This window comes from Myotis brandtii, unplaced genomic scaffold (assembly GCF_000412655.1).
Source record: "Myotis brandtii unplaced genomic scaffold, ASM41265v1 scaffold149, whole genome shotgun sequence".
Taxonomy (NCBI): Eukaryota; Metazoa; Chordata; class Mammalia; order Chiroptera; family Vespertilionidae; genus Myotis; species Myotis brandtii.
In genome coordinates this window covers 920466-938923 of record NW_005355385.1, presented here as the reverse complement: position 1 = coordinate 938923, position 18458 = coordinate 920466, and the positions used below count along the sequence as shown (strand labels likewise).

The 18458-nt window shown below is 36.2% G+C and overlaps 1 protein-coding gene across 5 annotated transcripts in view; it reads right to left on the bottom strand.

The window, feature by feature from the left end:
* Nucleotides 1-718: 718 nt before the first annotated feature.
* IL33 (interleukin 33) overlaps nt 719-18458 on the bottom strand; it is a 41690-nt gene continuing 23950 nt past the window's right edge. Inside the window, exons 2-9 of one of the 5 annotated variants that reach the window (XM_005861336.2) lie at nt 18157-18374; nt 15504-15611; nt 8936-9061; nt 8040-8210; nt 6647-6754; nt 5779-5829; nt 4364-4455; nt 719-2098 (exon numbers count right to left, since the gene is read on the bottom strand). In XM_005861336.2, coding sequence (XP_005861398.1) covers nt 1889-2098; nt 4364-4455; nt 5779-5829; nt 6647-6754; nt 8040-8210; nt 8936-9061; nt 15504-15588 — 843 coding nt within the window. In that variant the 5' untranslated portion in view covers nt 15589-15611; nt 18157-18374 and the 3' untranslated portion in view covers nt 719-1888. Of the gene's footprint in view, nt 2099-4363; nt 4456-5778; nt 5830-6646; nt 6755-8039; nt 8211-8935; nt 9062-15503; nt 15651-18156; nt 18375-18458 lie in introns of all 5 variants that reach the window. The other 4 variants (XM_005861335.2, XM_005861334.2, XM_005861338.2 and 1 more) reach the window with 4 other exon arrangements.

The following is an 18458-nucleotide window of genomic DNA, read 5'->3' as shown; positions in this document are numbered from 1 at the left end:
AAAGGTAAAGAAAGATACAATTCCTACTCTGGAAAATCTTACTTAGTTTTGAATCACCAAAAGTATTGGACAAATGACCTACTCCAGATACCAATATAGGTGTATTGTGATATGCTTATGTTCACATAAGAATTTTAGAATATTGAACTGTTTTATGAAAAAAATCACTATAGCTTTACATACTTTTGAAAAATATAGTTTATTTAAGAATATAAATGATGTAATGGATATATTTGGTTACTTAATAATATAATTATTTTAAGTATGTTATACAAAATGCACATAGTCAATATTTAGTGTTTTTCAGAGGAGATGAAATAGATTTTGCTTTTTTTTTGTCTCTATAGTAGTAAAATTATTGGCAAAGTAATGTAACAAAGTTATATTGTTCTACACTTGTTTGCCCCTATATTACAATTCTCAACCATTTTTATCTTATGTTCCACCAGCAATTATATCCAGTAGGTTTCAACAAATTAGAAATCAAAGTGCCTACAGTTTAAGAAAAAGTCATATTTCATGTGTATTCCATTATTATGTTTATCATTTATTATCAGTGTTAAGCCTATGAAAAATTGTAGCAGAAATTGTTAAGGCCTTAATATAAGCAGAAACTATTCCATTAGTAGTTGAAATGTTATTATGGTTGAATATAAATTATTTTACTACCTTAGTAACAGTAAAACACGAAGATGTTTAATAAAAATATTGCCATCAATAAGTTTATGTAAAGTTTTATATCAGGTAGACAAAGCAGAATAAAGGTTCTGGCATTCATATGTCAGGTAATTTGGAAATGAAGCTTGGGATGCCAAAGGTATATCAAGAATACAGTTGGTCAAAAGAAATGAAAGTAAAATAGAAATCAAATACATAATTCATTGTAAGTAGGGTCATTGGTAAGTTGGACAACAAAGGGTTAGAAGAAATTTTATCCAAGGTGACAAGTATATTAAAAGTCATTGACTTCTGGAGGTTTGGGTCAGAGGGACATCGTATGCCACCAACATGAGGGCTGGCCAGTTATTGAAATTGTAATATTAATTTTGTGTTCCATCTTGGACTTCTGGCCCCACCATGGTACTCGGATGCCCTAACCTACGTTGTGGCTTAGTGCTTTTTTAAAAAAAATGTTTTAGTTTATTCCTAACATTCTAATTCTATGTCTGAACTAAAATTTATTTCACTTCCTAATGCAAGAATGTGTTGCTTTATTTATAGTTAACTCGGTCTATAAAAATCAGAATTTTTAAAATGAAAAATTAGAGGTGAAATCACTCACTTCACAAATCTGTACTGGATTTATTTTTCTTAATTTTGAAATTATCTTTACCTTTTATATATATATAACCTGCCTAGCCATGTAGGCACCTGAAGTTTTGGGCATCTACTAACTTGGTATTTGTGAAATAGTCACTCTATGCAGCATCTGGTTTTTACTAGCAGCTCTTGTGTTTGAGCCCATTGTTTGGAACCAGGGGAAAGTATGTAGCTCTTTAAAATGGATCTCAGTCTAAAATGAGACTTGGGCTAAGGCTTGTTTCTCATCAGAGATCTCAGCTCTAAATGTAAAGTTCTCTCTGGACTGAAAGTAGAAAAAGTAAAGGTCTGTATGTCTTTAGAATATTGGCGGGCTGCTTTACCAATAACCTATTTAATATACCAATACTTGTATTGAATATGCAGTGATACAGAGGGAAATAAAAAACAAAACTGAGGATTACAAAAAATATATATAATTTTAACATAATGCGTAAAATATTCCACAGCATGTTAAGTACTCTCCATTTCCCTTAAATGTTATCTGTCTCTCTCTTTTTTTTTTGACAATCTCTTCAATGGTAGCTCTTTGGGCTACTCAACCCAGGATTCACAACTTTCCAACATCTTACATTTCAGAGAGCTTAAATATGATATTCTTTCTTATTAAATGTGCAGTTTGGTCATTTGGTTCAATTAGAGCAAGATGGTTACCCTCTACTCCTAGATACACTCCAGGTTTGCTGTTACATTCAAAGGAAACGCATTTTGAGGGCCCGAGCTCTTTATGAAGAAGAAATAAGGTCTGGTCTGGCAACGAATTTTCATATTTTTGTACCTGAGGAAACAAGAGAGAAAGCAACCAATATGTGAGTAGGAAGTCCAGAGTCAACTCCACACCCTTGTATTAGAAACTAAAAGGAAAATAATTACTTATAACTTGGTATTTTTAGCAAAGCTGCTTAATGAATAGGGGATGGAAGGGGTGGAAGTAGAGGGTCAAAGTGGGAGGATTTGATTTGATTCACTAATAGTATACTTTGAGAGACATCTGGCTTAGAATGACTAGATCTAGACGCAACAGTTCTGGATTTGTATCCCTGATTTGCCATGTATTATCTCTGAGACCTGGCACATTGCTTTACTTCTCAGGCCTCAATTTTTTAAAATTTTTTTTTATATAACCAGTTTTCTAGATCAGTCGACCCCTAATTTACCCACAAACATGTGAGTGATAAAAATGATTATTATCTTAAGCCACTAAGTGTTGAGGACGGTTTTTTACACAGCAATACCTGACCAATACAATAACTCTACTATTATAGAGTTACTGTGTGAATTAAATGAGATAGTACTTATATAACATTTAGCATAGTACTTGGTATATAATAGAGCTCAGTATGGATCAGCTCTTATTACTGAGTACTTATATATGCCAAACACTGTTATATATACTTAAGAATGTTTTTGTTAAGGGAGATGTTAGTTACCATCAGTGTTTATGTTAATACTTTACATGGCTGTATGAGTTAGCTTTATAATTTTGTGTATTTATGTAATTTATCTTCTATATTAGACTTTCATGTTTTCTTACTTGTCTCCACCTTTGGCTTCTTGGTTACTTAATCTACAATAATAAAAGCATAATATGGTAATTAGACCGGACGACCTTCCAGACAAAGCTGGGGCTGTGAGGGAAGCCCGAGTCCCAGATGCCAGAGGGAAGCCGGTGCTGGCAGCCAGGGGAAGGAAGGCCTACTCTTGCATGAATTTTGTCCATCAGGTCTCTAGTATGTTTATAATTCTTTAAAAAATATATATATTTTCATTGATTTCTGAGAGGAAGGGAGAGAGAGAGAGAGATAGAAACATTGCCCTGGCCGGTTTGGCTCAGTGGATAGAGCGTCGGCCTGCGGACTCACGCGTCCCAGGTTCGATTCCGGTCAAGGGCATGTACCTTGGTTGCGGGCACATCCCCGGTGGGGGGTGTGCAGGAGGCAGCTGATCGATGTTTCTAACTCTCTATCCCTCTCCCTTCCTCTCTGTAAAAAATCAATAAAATGTATTTTAAAAAGAAAAAGAAAAAAAGAAACATCAATGATGAGAGAAAATCATTGATCGGCTGCCTCTTGCATGCCTCTCTCCCCCCCACTGGGGATTGAGCCCACAACCCGGGTATGTGCCCTGACCAGGAATCGAACTGTGACTTCCTGGTTCATAGGTCGATGCTCAACCACTGAGCCATGCCGGCTGGGCTGTTTATAATTCTTCATCATGACCAATATAATACTGCCGTTTACTAACTGAAGAAGACTATGCAGTGAATCCTATGAATAGAATGTAGATTGTTATGCTATCTATAAATCTTGGCATATGAAAATGTTTATGACCTTCCCTTTAGCAGGCTTAGAGTATAAAGTTATTTATACATTTGCCTAAGAAAATTATATTTTACAAAGAAACACTTCCTAGAAGAACACAATACTTCTTAAAGCCAAATAGGAAGGATTTGAGATCATTCTATATAGTATTGCTTCTCCAACTTTAATGTGCATATGAATCTCCTGGAGATTTGTTAAAATGCTGATTCTGATTCAGTTGTGAGGGAGCCTGAAATTCCACATTTCTTTTTTTTGCAAAAAAAACTTGTTTTATTGTCACATTTTACATCTCTGTGAATGCATACATATGCCAGTTCTTTATATACAACAAAAATCCTACCTATAAGAGCATCTGAGAAATATAGTGTTCCTTTTCCAGATCCTATAGACTCTAGGAGGTGTCAAACATGGATGCTAAACGGCAGTCGACCATATGTGGCATGCAAAGTATTTCTGTTTCGAGTATGAAAGTGATGTTTTCCTACAGCCTCTGTCTTTCTCCTTGACAATGAAATTTCACATTTCTAACATGCTCCCAGGTGATGCTGTACTGCTGGCAGAGACTAGACTTTAAGTAGCTCCAAGAGCAAGATATTGGTGGTAACTCATTGTGTTTTATGTACAATAGCACAAACAAAAACCCTTCTTCAAAATATCCAAACATTCAAATCCATACAAACTAGTGATATTAATCATGACAGTTAAATGCATATTTCTGTTACCTTCACAGAGTGCTCCTCGGCATGCAGCAAAAAGTCTTTGTTATTTGCAGGACTCATCCTTATCATTACTTTGGGACCATCAACAGCATCACCTTGCAATTAAAAAATGTAAATTATAAAGTTAAAGATTGTAACTCATTTTAATTTAAACAAATTTAACACCCAGGAAACAAGTTTATAATGTCATGTAAAATAACTGCTTCATTCGGCAACATGTCTCTTAGACATTTGTACCTAGATGAAACTAAGGAGTCATTGTATAAGTAGGGGATAATTCCAAGCCCCTTGAAGAAGAGAGGTTAGTTTTCTTACATGCTTTCTAATTGTAGAATTGGAACTCTAATGAGTATTTTTCCGAGTGTTTATCTGTCTGCATGTAAAGCCATAGATAGTTGTCCCCCAACATTCAACTCCTCTTCTTATGTTATAATAGAACATATTTTTGTAGCTAAGTGTAGCAATGTGACTAAGTTCTGACCAATGTGAGTTGAGTGGAATGTCAGGTGCAACTTCCAGGTTATGTCCTTTAAGGGAAAGAGAATTCACATACCCATCTTTCTCTGTCCAGCTAATTGGATATTGTCATGGTGGCAAATAATTTTTTGTTGTTGTTAATCCTTACTTGAGAATATTTTTTCCATTGATTTTTAGAAAGAGTAGAAGGGAGGGGGAGAGACAAGGAGACAGAAACAATGATGTGAGAGAGACACATCGATTGGTTGTCTCCTGCACACTCCCTGACTAGGGCGGGGATTGAGCCTGCAATCAAGGTATGTGCCCTTGACATGAATTGAACCCAAACCCTTTAGTCTGCAGGCTGACATTGTAACTGCTAAGCAAAACTGGCCAGGGCTAAAGTAATCTTAAAACATGTAGATCAGGGTTGGGGAACGTCCAGTCCACAGGCACTATAAGGCCAGAGAAATCATTTGGTCTGGCCCTACCAAGGCATTAGGGGTGAGTTAATTAAATGTTTGACCAAACATAGCAGAGTAATATTTAGGTTGATAATTTTGTATGGCCCTCTAATGATGTTTTAAATACCCAAATGGCCCTTGGCAGAAAAAAGTTCCCCACCCTGATGTAGGTGTTAGCAGAGCCACAAAGAGAGAAGGAGCTAGGTTCCTGGACAACCTATTCAATAGAGTTCCCATTGCAGCCCTGGCTAAGACAGAAATAAAGTTTTGTGTAGCTTAGCACCCATTATTCTGGGTCTCCGTTAAATGTAGCCAAACATTTATCCTATTAAACTGCAAAATGGTTGGAATGGAGTAAATCCTCTAAGAATCTAAGATTTCACTATGAGCTTGGGCTGGAGAGAACCTTCAGAGACAGCCTGCCTTTCCACATGGAGCATGTTTGGATTTATTTTTAGTCAAATTTAAGAATTCAAACATTACAGCTATCCAAATTACCTGTTTCTCTTGCAGCTAGCTGTGAGTCATAGAAATGGAATAACACTTTGTCTGAAAAAGAATGCATAAAACTCTTTTGGTGATTTAGCAATAGGTTCAGTTCCAAAATATACATAATATCAGAAAATATCCTCCTTTTTTATTGTATATCTACAAAAGCAAAACTTTTGTGGTTTTGAGAAAAGTCTCAAAATGATGGTATACTCTGATGAATTCCCCATAAAATACTTAAAATATTTTTCATAGCATTTGTATATTCTTTTTTTTTAAATCCTCACCCAAGGATATGTTTATTGATGAGAGAAAGAGAGAGAGAGAGAGAGAGAGGAGAAACATTGATGTGAGAGAGAACCATCAATCAGTTCCTTCCACACTCACCCCAACTGAGATAGAATCTGCAACCTAGGTATGTGTCCTAATCAGGAAACCCTCCCCCTCCACCCTTCTTTCCCCCTTCTCCCACGTCCCACAACCTTTTGGTGTACAGAACGATGCTCTAAACAGCTGAGTCACCCAGCTAAGGCAGGTATACTCTTATTTGAGGATTTACTTTGGTGACATTGATAAGATTAGAAATATCTAGTAAGTAATTTAGCAATATCAAATATATATGGTCTTCCTTCCATCTTTCACAACATATACCACTTCTCAATATCAGCGTTCTTTCCTCCTGATGAATGCTTACTAAGCTTTTTAATCCTCCTCAACACAGTGATATTCAAGCATCTATTGCCAACGCATCACAGTTTACACACAACGTAAGATCTATTTGTCATATCTGAGTTTATCCATTGTTAATGGTTTGGTAAATTTATTTTTTACTTATTAGTAATCATTATATCATTATAGACAAAAGGAAATATTCTACCTTTCTCTTCTGTCCCCAAATCGTCAACATTGATGTAATAACCTTCATCCCCAACAGCAAAAGTAATGGATTGATTGTCGTATGTGCTCAGGGAAACAGAACGATATTCTATAACAAGAGAAAATCTTGTCATTAAGAATGCAAAAACTTGTTCTCGTAAACAATCGTTTAGCATTTTTAAAAAATGCCTCCCCAAAGGCTTATTATTATTATTATTATTATTTGAGCTGTACTTTGTCCATTGCTGTTGGATGGATGAAAACCTTTGGTGCAAGTTTAACATAGCTCAAAGCTGAACTCTATCACCTGAATGGGATTAAAGGCGCTAATTTATTGCGTGAAGGCCATGGGAGGCCATGCTAGTATGTTTATGGGAGGTTTTGGTGGGGAGAAAGAAGCTGGAAAAGTGACAGACATTGCCTGAGGAAACCTCTGCTTCCTGGCTCCCCATGGACTAGGGAATTGTAGGCAAGAAGGGACAGAATTTAAATAGACATGGATAAATAAATACCCATCTGTAAGGTGTGGAGTTATTCTGAGACTTCCAATAGTCCTGGAGGATACAGTTGTGAGCCCCTTCTGACTTCTGGCTAAATGACAGAGACACTGAGAGCAGTATTCCCAAGTTTTTAAAATGTTCCAACACATGGAAAATGATATTTCAATGGTGTAAACTGAAGTAGATTTAGGAACTATCTATATGGGCCCTGGAGAAAAAAATATTATATTTTCTTTACATTATAGAATTATGCTAAGAGAGTATACAAAATATTAATGAGTATGTTAAATGTTGAATTTGTATGTAAACTTCTAAAGTAAAATGATTTAAAAATATTTAGTGAGAAATTTCAGTATTTTTTCTGGGAATTTAAGACATTTATGTCAGGAATAATACTTGAACTGGCAACTGCAATTCCCAGTCAAGTTTCTCAATGATCTCTTCACTTCTTGATAGTCACCATCAACTTGGACTTCATTTGGCTCAGTTGGTGATGCAACTTAAAACAATTTTAACAAATTATTTAAAATATTTAGTCAAAATTATACTTAAAATACTTAATAGCCCCTCCTTTTTTATTGACAAAATTTTGAAATTTGGGGGAATAATGTATTGGTTTTTTTTCCGCTCACCAAGGATAATTTATTTTTCCCCAGGAATAATGTATATGGGATTCCAATCCATAGCAAACATTTCAAAATAACACTGGAGTGCTAACTATAGAATGTGCATGCATTGTTAGAGCAGTTTTCCTGCACCTGTTTTAGATACCACCTAATGGGCACATCAGCAGAAAATGGACAAAAGTTTCTAATATACTTGAAGGCATAGACTTGGGGTTGCTTCCTAGAGCAGCACTTGCCAGCGTCCTGTTTCTTACCACCCTCCTCTTACCTACACCACCCCTGTAACCAGTCACACCTAGGATTCTTGAATCATCAATTGTTCTAGTATTTTCCTGGACCATAGATTTATTAAAAGCAGAGGCCCCCGCCGATCGTTCAAAGTGTTGCAGGTGATTCTGACAGGTAGCAAATAGCAGATTTGGCTCTTTGTAATCTTCAGCTGCAAGACAGGTGGGGTTAGGAGTGGACTATCAGTGCTCACTCTGCCCAGATCCCCTCCCCACTCCCTCTACCCCCACTTGAAGAGTCATAGTCAAGGCTGCTTGCTGACAGTGGTAACTGACCCCAGGACTTTGGCCACCCCATAGTTGGAAGGGCTCAATACCTCCTGGCACACTTACACTCCAAAAGGGCACACCCATTGGAGTCCAGGTGGAAAAAAACCTAGTTACCCATGTCTCAAAAGGCAACCACTATGAACATTTTAGTTTATAGTAGTACTTCCTTTAAGTAAAAAAAAATCACCTAAGAGATATTGTTAATATATAGGCATACCCCACTTTATTGTACTTTTCTTTATTGTGTTTTACAGATGTTGCATTTCTTACAAATTGAAGGGAAGGCCCTCTACCAGTGAAAGATTACAACTCACTTGATTGTGGTGGTCTGGAACTAAATTCGCATATTCTCAAGGTATACCTGTATATATAATTTTATATCCTCTATTTTCACTTAACATTATAACATAACCATTTCTCCCATTACATTAAAAACTCTGTATAAACCTTTTTAAAAATGGCTTAAAAAGAGTTATTATCTTTACTCTTTCCCAGAAGGAAAATTTGTGTGAGGGATAAAAATTATATACCTAGATGTAGAAATTGAAGGCAAATAGATGCTCATCACTATATTAAAGAATTACCAGTAATTGTAGTTTTCCCTTACCTGAGTTTGGTGAATGCCTTTCGGTGGTTTCTTTCCTAAAGTAACAGGCCTTTTTTTCTATGATAAGGCCAGAGCGTAGCTGCATAAAGTACACCTGGCAAATTTCTTTGCCCTTCTGTTGGGATTCTAAACAAATGAAAAAAATGTGATATTGTTTCATTCCATCCATTTTCTTTTTTTTTCTAAAATATATTTTTATTGATTTTAGAGAGGAAGGGAGAGGGAGAGAGAGAGAAACATCAATGATGAGAGAAAATCATTGATTAAATGCCTTCTACACGTCCCACGATGGGGATCGAGCCCACAATCCGGGCATGTGCCCTGACTAGAAATCGAAGCGTGACCTCCTGGTTCATTGGTCGACACTCAACCACTGTGCTACATCGGCTGGGCATTCATCCATTTTCATCCTTTTACAAATGCTGAGTGTAGCAGACCAAGAAAGAAACTGCAGATCCATGGTATTTTGTCAGAAACTTTTGGGCCAGTTCTGTTTCAAGATTCAAAGTTTTTTAGATTTTAGAATTGTCATGTAGAACATATATGGTGTATATTTAGCACTCCCAGCAGGGACTAGGGCAGTAACCCAAATTCAAAAAGTAATAATATTGTAGTGAAATATAGAAAATTGTATATAAGGTGGAATAAAGACCTCATAGTGATTCAGCTCAGGCTTTAACTGTTAAGTGAATTTAGGTCATATTTTGCTGTCAAATGAGTTATAAAAAACTTTAGGTCTTTAGAAAAAATTTTCTTTTTCAGAATTCCATATAAGGGAATGTGGACCTACATCCAACATATATCAATCTTTGCCTCACTGAGGAGAGACTCTATGGTCATATGAAGTCTGTAATCTTTTCTACTTATCAAGAATATACTTTTAATAATTTTGGAGGCATGGCTGTAGTCTGTAAAGGTTATTGATTTTAAAAATAGCTGTCATTTACTAAGTGTCTGCAGTGAACCAACCACTGTGCTAATAATTTTACATACTATGTCATTTAATCCTTCATAATAATATAGCAAGCAAGGCAGGTATTATTCTCCTCATTCTACAGATGATGATCTAGAAGTCATGACACCCAAAGTTACAGGTCTGGTGAGAAGTTGTGACTCAAGTGTATCTAATACTAAAGATACTCTTTACGCCCAGCTGGTAGCTCAGTGGTTGAGCATCGACCTATGAATCAAGAGGTCACGGTTCAATTCCTGGTCAGGGCATATGCCCAGGTTGCAGGCTTGATCCCCAGTAGGAGGCGTATAGGAGGCAGCCGATCAATGATTCTCATCTCTGATGTTTTTTATCTCTTTCTCTCTCTCCTTTCCTCCCTGAAATCAATAAAATATATATCTTTTTTTAAAAGGTAATTTTTTCATCTACCTCTAAGAAAATATTACAGTGCAATTTTAGGGACTAACAAAATATAAACTTAAATCATTTGAATTAAAAAATATTAATTATCCAGTAATTCTAATTTTATTAGAATTTAATTTAATTAGCCAAAGAAAAATTAAAGTCTAAAGTAAAAATAATTTGCTACTTGGAAATCATAAAAAGACTTTCAGAGTTAAGTAGAAAAGAAAGTTGTAACACCTGAGTCAAAGGAACTCAACTTTCAACATTATAGTAAGTAAATGAGTTATCAAGCAATTTCAGAAAATGAAAATAATTACTTGTGACTTTAGGATTCATACTATGATCTTTTTTTTTATTCTTTAAGATTTGCCTTACTAGTATGCTTTTAAAAGTCAAGTAAAATAAACATTTGTTAGCTACCATTTTGAATTATCTATATTTTGTCTCCAGTTTAGATGGGCATCTACCTTTAAGAATCTTCAACTGTCTGAACAGGGCAAGATTACTTAATTATACTCACACCCACCCTGGAATTCCTTAACATTGCTTCAAATTCAGAAATATCAACTATGGTATTGCACATTAATATAATATTTTTAGAGTTACAAAGATAATTTACAAAGCTGTGCCAGAGCCAGCACTGAACTTGGTCTCTTGATAACTAATTTAATACAATATTTTATTTACTGTATCAATTTTCTCTTCAGAGCTAAAAGGTATAAGATGATACTGTAAGCATTCTCATTCCTTATATGCTTATCAGTATCCCATAGTGACATGACAGGCATGCCTTATATTCAGAGTGGACTCTGTGGGGAATGGGATATGGGTCTTGGGTAGTTTGAAGTGAGGGTCAAGATATTAAAGTATTGCGGATGTTCAAGAAGAGACAGACTAAAGATATGGATGTACAGGCTAGCATCTAGTGCAGCGGTTCTCAACCTGTGGGTTGTGACCCCTTTGGGGATCGAACGACCCTTTCACAGGGGTTGCCTAAGACCATCAGAAAACACATATTGAATATATAATTACATATTGTTTTTGTGATTAGTCACTATGCTTTAATTATGTTCAATTTGTAACAATGAAAATACATCCTGCATATCAGATATTTACATTATGATTCATAACAGTAGCAAAATTACTTTTATGTCATATTTACATTACGAAGTAGCAACGAAAATAATTTTATGGTTGGTGGTCACCACAACATGAGGAACTGTATTAAAGGGTCGTGGCATTAGGAAGGTTGAAAACTACTGATCTAGTGGGACAAACACTGGCTGTAATTCATTGGGGGTGATTATAGTTGAAATATTAAAGATGCTTTACATGGGGAGTATTTGAAAGAAGGTATACTTTGGTGTTCAAGGCAGCTAAAAATGTGGTGTGAGGGTTGTGTTCTCAGGAGGAAACACAAAGCTGACATGGCCATGGGAGCAGTGTAGGAGAAGTGCTCCATTGGGGTCAGAGGCCCAGGTCAAGCTTATGTAAGGGCTGTTGCCACTTTCTCAATCTCCATCATATTTGCTGTCTGAGGGCAGTGTCTTACTATAGCTTTTAAGAAAATAACTAATTTCACCATAGCATCAGCATGTTGAAATTCTCAGGCATTTCTGGTGAGTAAATGGGGAGGGGCCTGAAAATCTGCCTGTAATTTTGCCACTTGGAGACCCAGACTATGACTGACAGGAACTACAGAAGCAAATCACTTCATCTTTCATTTCTTCCCCAAACACTTTTTCACCATGGTGTTTTCTCACTGCTTACTACCTTTTACCTGTCTGTGGCATTTGACTTTAGGGACCACATCCTTCTTTGATCCCTTCTTCCCTTATTGTCAGGTCACCAGTTTCCTTAGATTCTTCTTGTTTCTCTCTGATCAGTCCGTCTTGGTCTCTCTGTTAGTTCTTTCTTCGTTACCTGCTCCTAAATGTTGGTGTTCCTCAGGATTTTGCCCTTTGCCTTTTGCTCTTATTCTAGACTTTATTTCTGAGCAATATTGCTTACTCCAATGACTTCAATCATCTTTTTATATACTGACTAGAGGCCCGTTGCACGAAGAGATTCGTGCAATAGGCCTTCCCTTCCCCTGGCTGCCGGCACTGGTTTTCCTCCGGCACCCGGGACCCAGGCCTTTGCTCCAGACGGAGCCTTAAGTCTTTGCGGCTCTGGATGGATCCTTTAGTCTTTATTCCGCTGCTTCGCCCCTACGTATGCAAATTAACCGCCATCTTTGTTGGGTTAGTTTGCATACTCCCCTGATTGGCTGGTGAGTGTAGCAGAGGGATGGTTAATTTACATGTTTGTCTATTATTAGGTAAGATGACTCCTTAAACTGTAACTCTATCTTTATTCTCTCTCCTGAGTTTTATATCTGTTGCTCTTTCTCCACAGGGCATTTTGACTTCAGCTACCATAAAGCATCTCTATCTCTATCTATGTAAAGCCTCATTAACTCTGGACACCTCTACCTCCTTCAAATTCAAATTATACTCACAATAATAATTTTGTTTACCCTTTCCTACCCCCAATATATTCTTCCTGAATTCTCTATCTTGAAAAACAGTACCACTATTATACCATTGTCTGCCCAATTCTTAAATCAGAAAGTTGAGAAACATCCATTTTTCCTTCTTTATCTTTCAATTTATTTTATATGTCACTAAATCTTCATGATTTCACCTTCTGACAGTGTGTGAAATTTGATCTTTCCTTTCCTTTCTGCTGTCTTAGGTCAGGCCCTCATTATTAGTCCCCTAGATCAGTGGTCGGCAAACTCATTAGTCAACAGAGCCAAATATCAACAGTACAACGATTGAAATTTCTTTTGAGAGCCAAATTTTTTAAACTTAAACTATATAGGTAGGTACATTGTTATTAACTTAATTAGGGTACTCCTAAGGCTTAGGAAGAGCCACACTCAAGGGGCCAAAGATCCGTATGTGGCTCGCGAGCCACAGTTTGATGACCACGGCCCTAGGTGAATGTAGTAGATTTCTGACAAGTCTTAGTTTCTACGCTTGTCCCCTCAATCTCTCTTCACACCACCACCAGTGTGAGTTTTGTAAAATAAAAATATGTTGTAATTCCCACCAATTAAACATTTCCAATGATTCTCTACTGTCCACAAACTCCTTCACTGTAACAGAAGATTTTCCATGGACAGACACAAACTAAAGTGTATGATCTCTACCCAGCTCTATCATGTAGGAATATGAGCCAGTGTTACTAGATCTTCAGATTTTTTGACAAAACCACACATTCAGATTTTTATGCAAAATCTCCTAATCTTTAATTGTTGCCTCAATTGAGAAACAACATCAATAATAGTCTTCAGGCCAAATAAAATACTTCAATAATAGTGTTCAGGCCAAATAAAATACTTCTGCTGGATGAATCTCTCAAGGCTCCCTATATTGTGACCTCTGGCTGTATGCATACAAAAGCTGGATTGTCAGGGAAGGGAAAGAATTGATGGAGAAGAGGAAGTAGCAGAGGCGAATGGACTAACCCTGGGGAGTAGCCTCCTGGAAACTTGGAATGGGATGATTTTTAGGAGGGGCTACCCTCCAGCTCATGAAGTGCTCCTGTACCTCCTTGGCACTAAAATGAAAAGGCGTGGTGGTGACCAGAACTCATAAGGGACCTGACTGTGTGGATACCTGTAGTGGTTGGATGATGAGTTTTGTGGTGTTGTGACCTGTGGATTGTGTCAGATAATGTTAGCCCAAGGGAGGAAAAGTAATTAAAATGAACTTTTTTGTTTTTGCTTTTTTTGCTTGAGGGCTCAGAGCATTTTCTTTGGAAAAATGTGACATATTTTCACCCTGGGTTTTGAGAAGTGGTTCATACCTTTCACACACCTCACAGCTGTCAGGTTTGGGGCCAGGAGTGTTTATTAGTAAATAATGACAATTTTAGTGTTAAACTGAGCCAATATTATTGGGAAGGAAGATCTGCTAAGGGAAAATTAAAATAGTGTAATATTAATATAAGTGATTTGGGGGATATCTTTATTACTGTTTTTTTAAATGGTGTAAATAAGCCACTGCAACCTTAAAGGGGAAGTTACATTTTAATTTTTGCATTAATGCCATTAACTCTGCTGTAAACTCCAGCCTGCTCCCTTATTCCAGTATCTTAAAGAGTCCAAATCTCCTGAGGTATAAAGACAATACATTTTTTATTAAGAGGGAATTTGGGATGCAGAGTCACTTCCACTGAGTCACTGTTTCTACATAGAGCAGTTTGACTCAGACTCAGATAAAAAAAACTAACAACTATGATTTCCTGGGCATTTAGAAATCACAGTCAAATTAGTGTTTTCCCTGGTTACCAAAGAACACTGTGGGTGAGCCAGAGCCTTAGGGAGGACAGAAATAATGTACTTTAACACTGCTTTCTCTTCTAGCCTTAAAGATGTTCAGGGAAATGGAAAGGAGCCCAAAGAACAAGGATATGCAGTCTCCATCATCATTCCCTATCCTCTGTTTTTGCTCTAGCACACCAGGGCTCTCTTAACTCCTTTGTATAACCGATCCTTATGAAGAACATAAGTATAAATTTGTATAATTATTGCCTAGGATAGGTAACATAAGGATCAAAGAAGTATATAGCCCTTTTATTCTAAAGCTATGGCTTCTACTTGATTCTTTTTACCCTTCAATTTATTACAAACCCTTTGAGTTTGTAACTGGATAGACTTGAGCATCATTTGGTCAAATCTGCTTTCTTTGGGGCCTGGATTATCCAAATATCTTCACTTGTATTCTCTCCTTTATCAAAAATTGCAAGTTAAGACCACAAGCTTGATACACCAAAGGTCTTAATAAATGTTTGTTGAATGGAAGTGGATCAGTTTAAATTTTGTTAATTAATTAGGGAAAAGCTTTTGGGATTTGGTGGTAGGGGATGTGGGTGGAAAGCAGGGATTGTTATGAAGGCCTATAAATATGTTTATCGCTATTAGCAGGTTTAAATTATCCGAGCCATTTTTTGTCCTGTGATGCATCAAATAAGTAAAAGTTGGCTGTAGTCTGTTTAAAACCAAATGCTGCTGTACTGCACAGTTATGAGACATCCCTTTCAATTTCAGCTCTTGTATTCTTAGTAACTTTTGTATGATAGTATGTATGAACATTGGATAATAAAGATTTGATAACAGATAAAAATAGTGTGTAAAGTAATCAGAAATGCTTAAGCCCTTACTTCTCAACCTGGAAGATTTTGCCGAGGCTTTTCCTGCTGAGTTGTTCATATTTGCTGGGGGAATTTTGGTGGTTGAATACTTCATTTCAAGCCTTATTTTTCAGGCTTCTGTTGGATTAAATATAGTATTAGTTCAATTGTCTCAACCTGAAAACAAACAGAAACAATTGTGGTTAAGTCAATATACAATTGATAACACAACTACCAAGAGAAAATAATTATTTTAGTAAAATTTGAACATAGTATTCTGAATATGTATCTATGCTGGAATATAGGACAAAAAGAACTACAAAGAAATCTTAAACTTCACTTAATGGTTTTGTTGTTGATGGTAATATTGGTATTGGAATTCTGAGACCATTTGCTATACTATAGGATACAGAAAATAAGTAGATGTTTGACATAGGATTTTCACTGTAGGAGAAAGGACAAATATAAAATAAAAGAATCCAAGAAGAAATTCCTATGATGTTAAATTTGAATCAGTAATATTGGTATACCTATATCTTAATTTCCAAGTACTTTTTTCATTAAAGGGAACTGGAACTCTAGATGTGGGCTGGGAAAGTAGAAGTGAACATGGAATATGTTGTTGTGCCAGAAAGCAGTGTCATTCAAAAACTAGTGAGGTTGTGTCAAAAGGATACATGAAGGTTCTCCTGCTGGCCAAATTTGGGACAATTTGACATCAAAAGGAATAATGATGGCAATTGACTATAACGCATTTGATGAAAAAAAGCCAAAAACCCACAAGTCCATAGCATTTATCAAGAAAGAATGAATGAGGAATTTATTTATTACCGAAGAATAATAAAATTAGAAAAATCACCATCCTCCAGTCCCCAATTAATACTTGATCATTGGTGGACTGCAGTACTCTACTGAAAGACCCTGGAGTTCTCTGTCATAAATTGCAGAAAGCTCCATATTCTTTCAGTAGGGTTCTGCAACCTGGCTTCATCATCAAGGTAAGGCAGTGATGCTGTGGTTTGTGGGGAAAATGGGACTTCTTCTCTAGTCTTAAAATCTCTCTGACATTGCTGAATTCTACTAGTAGTTATTGCTTCCTTTATTAGGCATTGCCTTTTATTTTCTAGGTTAAACAAAATAAAATCCAAATTATTGGATTGGCTATCATTGAAATTTCTTCATATTGCTCAGCTTTTCTAGCAGGGTAAGGAAGCAGCATTGAGTTCCTGGGTCAAAGGACTCATTGGAAGATAAACTTCATGCACCTTTAATTTTGTCCCTGGCCAACCCCAAATAGGCTAAAATTTTCTTGTCTAGATGGAAGTAGACTCTTCCATGCAGCCATACTATGTTCAGACAGTTTCATGAGCAAAATCCTTCAATGGTAGGGCACTTGAGGACTCCCTCTGCTGCCCCTGAGAATGAATATTATCCTCACAGAGCTTGAGGGCCTCTCATAAATCCTTATCTTCTTTCTCTGATTTTCTCACCTTTACTGTCAAGAACACTTAGAAGTAAAGAGCCTTGGACATTCTTTTACTGAGCTCCTAACTTTATAGATGAGTGGGCCAAGTAAAACTGAAAAATTAAGTGCCTTGCTCAGGATCACATAAGCTGAACTGGGACCAGAATCCGTTATTCCAGAGCTTCCCTACCCTGTCTCCTTTTCTTCCCCATCCAAATGTAGGAATAAAAGAATCAGAACTGGGAATTTAACTTCAAATGCTTAGCTGGTCGTCCAACTTCTTTGAAATAATAAATTTTTGAATATGGTAGTTAATTTTTAATCATAACATGGGATAGTGCAGGTCAGTAACCTTATTGTAGTTAAACTTTAAATTGTACAGAAAATAAGTCAGACAGTAATCTGCACATAGTAGGCATTCAGGTATACTACTTTACTGATAACATGAAAATTGCATTGCTGGTTTTTTTGTTGTTTTCTCTTTTATCCATGGATCATTATGTCCTAGAAAAAAAATTCCCCTGGATACACATTAAAAAGCTAACAAACATAAAATGTTACATTTTCAAATAAATCTAGGAAATGTTCAATCTATATTCCATTTCTTGGGAAGTCAGAACTTACATTAGCATAGTAAAGGTGCTGACAGTCCTTCATTGAAGAATCATGGGTATCTTTGTTTAATTATTTTCAGTAATTATTTAATTTTGTAAATAATCACTCCCTCTATTAATACCCCTATGAACTAGTTTAAGAGAACACACTTGGAGGAACTCTGCTCTAAACCCTTAGCTTGCAGAGTTAAGCAAGGTAGATAAGAAACTGAAATACCACATTTACGATGGAGTCACTGACACAGAGAAAGCTGGCTGTTTTTTAAGAATCACATGATAAGTCAAAAGCATAGTCAGGAAATATTCTACTGCAATTTTACTGCTAGGAATTTATGCTACCAATGAACTTACAAAGATTTACCAAGAATCAGAAAATCCTATTCTAAAAAACAAAGCATTCTCTTTAAACAACCTACAAATCTCTTACTTAAAAAAAAATACCATCACTCCTTTCATTATTTTTTCAGACTTAAAATTTACTCTTTACTCTCCTACTTTTAAATAAAAATATTTCAGACTATATCACAATATAAACATTAATTTTTTGTGCTGCTTTTCCAATAACTTATGGCAAATATTTTTGCACACTGGTTATGATACTCACCTAAGTTATAAACAATGAAGGGCTGGTTTCAAATGATGAGGTTTCCTGTCGTTAACACTTGGTAGTAGTTGAGGCAGTTATATTCTAACTCTGCTTATATACACACACTTGGATTAAGCAATATCAAGTGACAGCATTTGATGAATGAGGCAATGCAAATAGAGCCAGTTGAGTAGGTTAGAATGAATAAGAACATATTTTGTTCCCACAGCGAAATCCTAAACAGAGCGTTTACATTATTTTAACTGTAGTACTTTCAATGAGTTTTCTCAGTTAATCATTAATTTTTATCAAACTTCTAT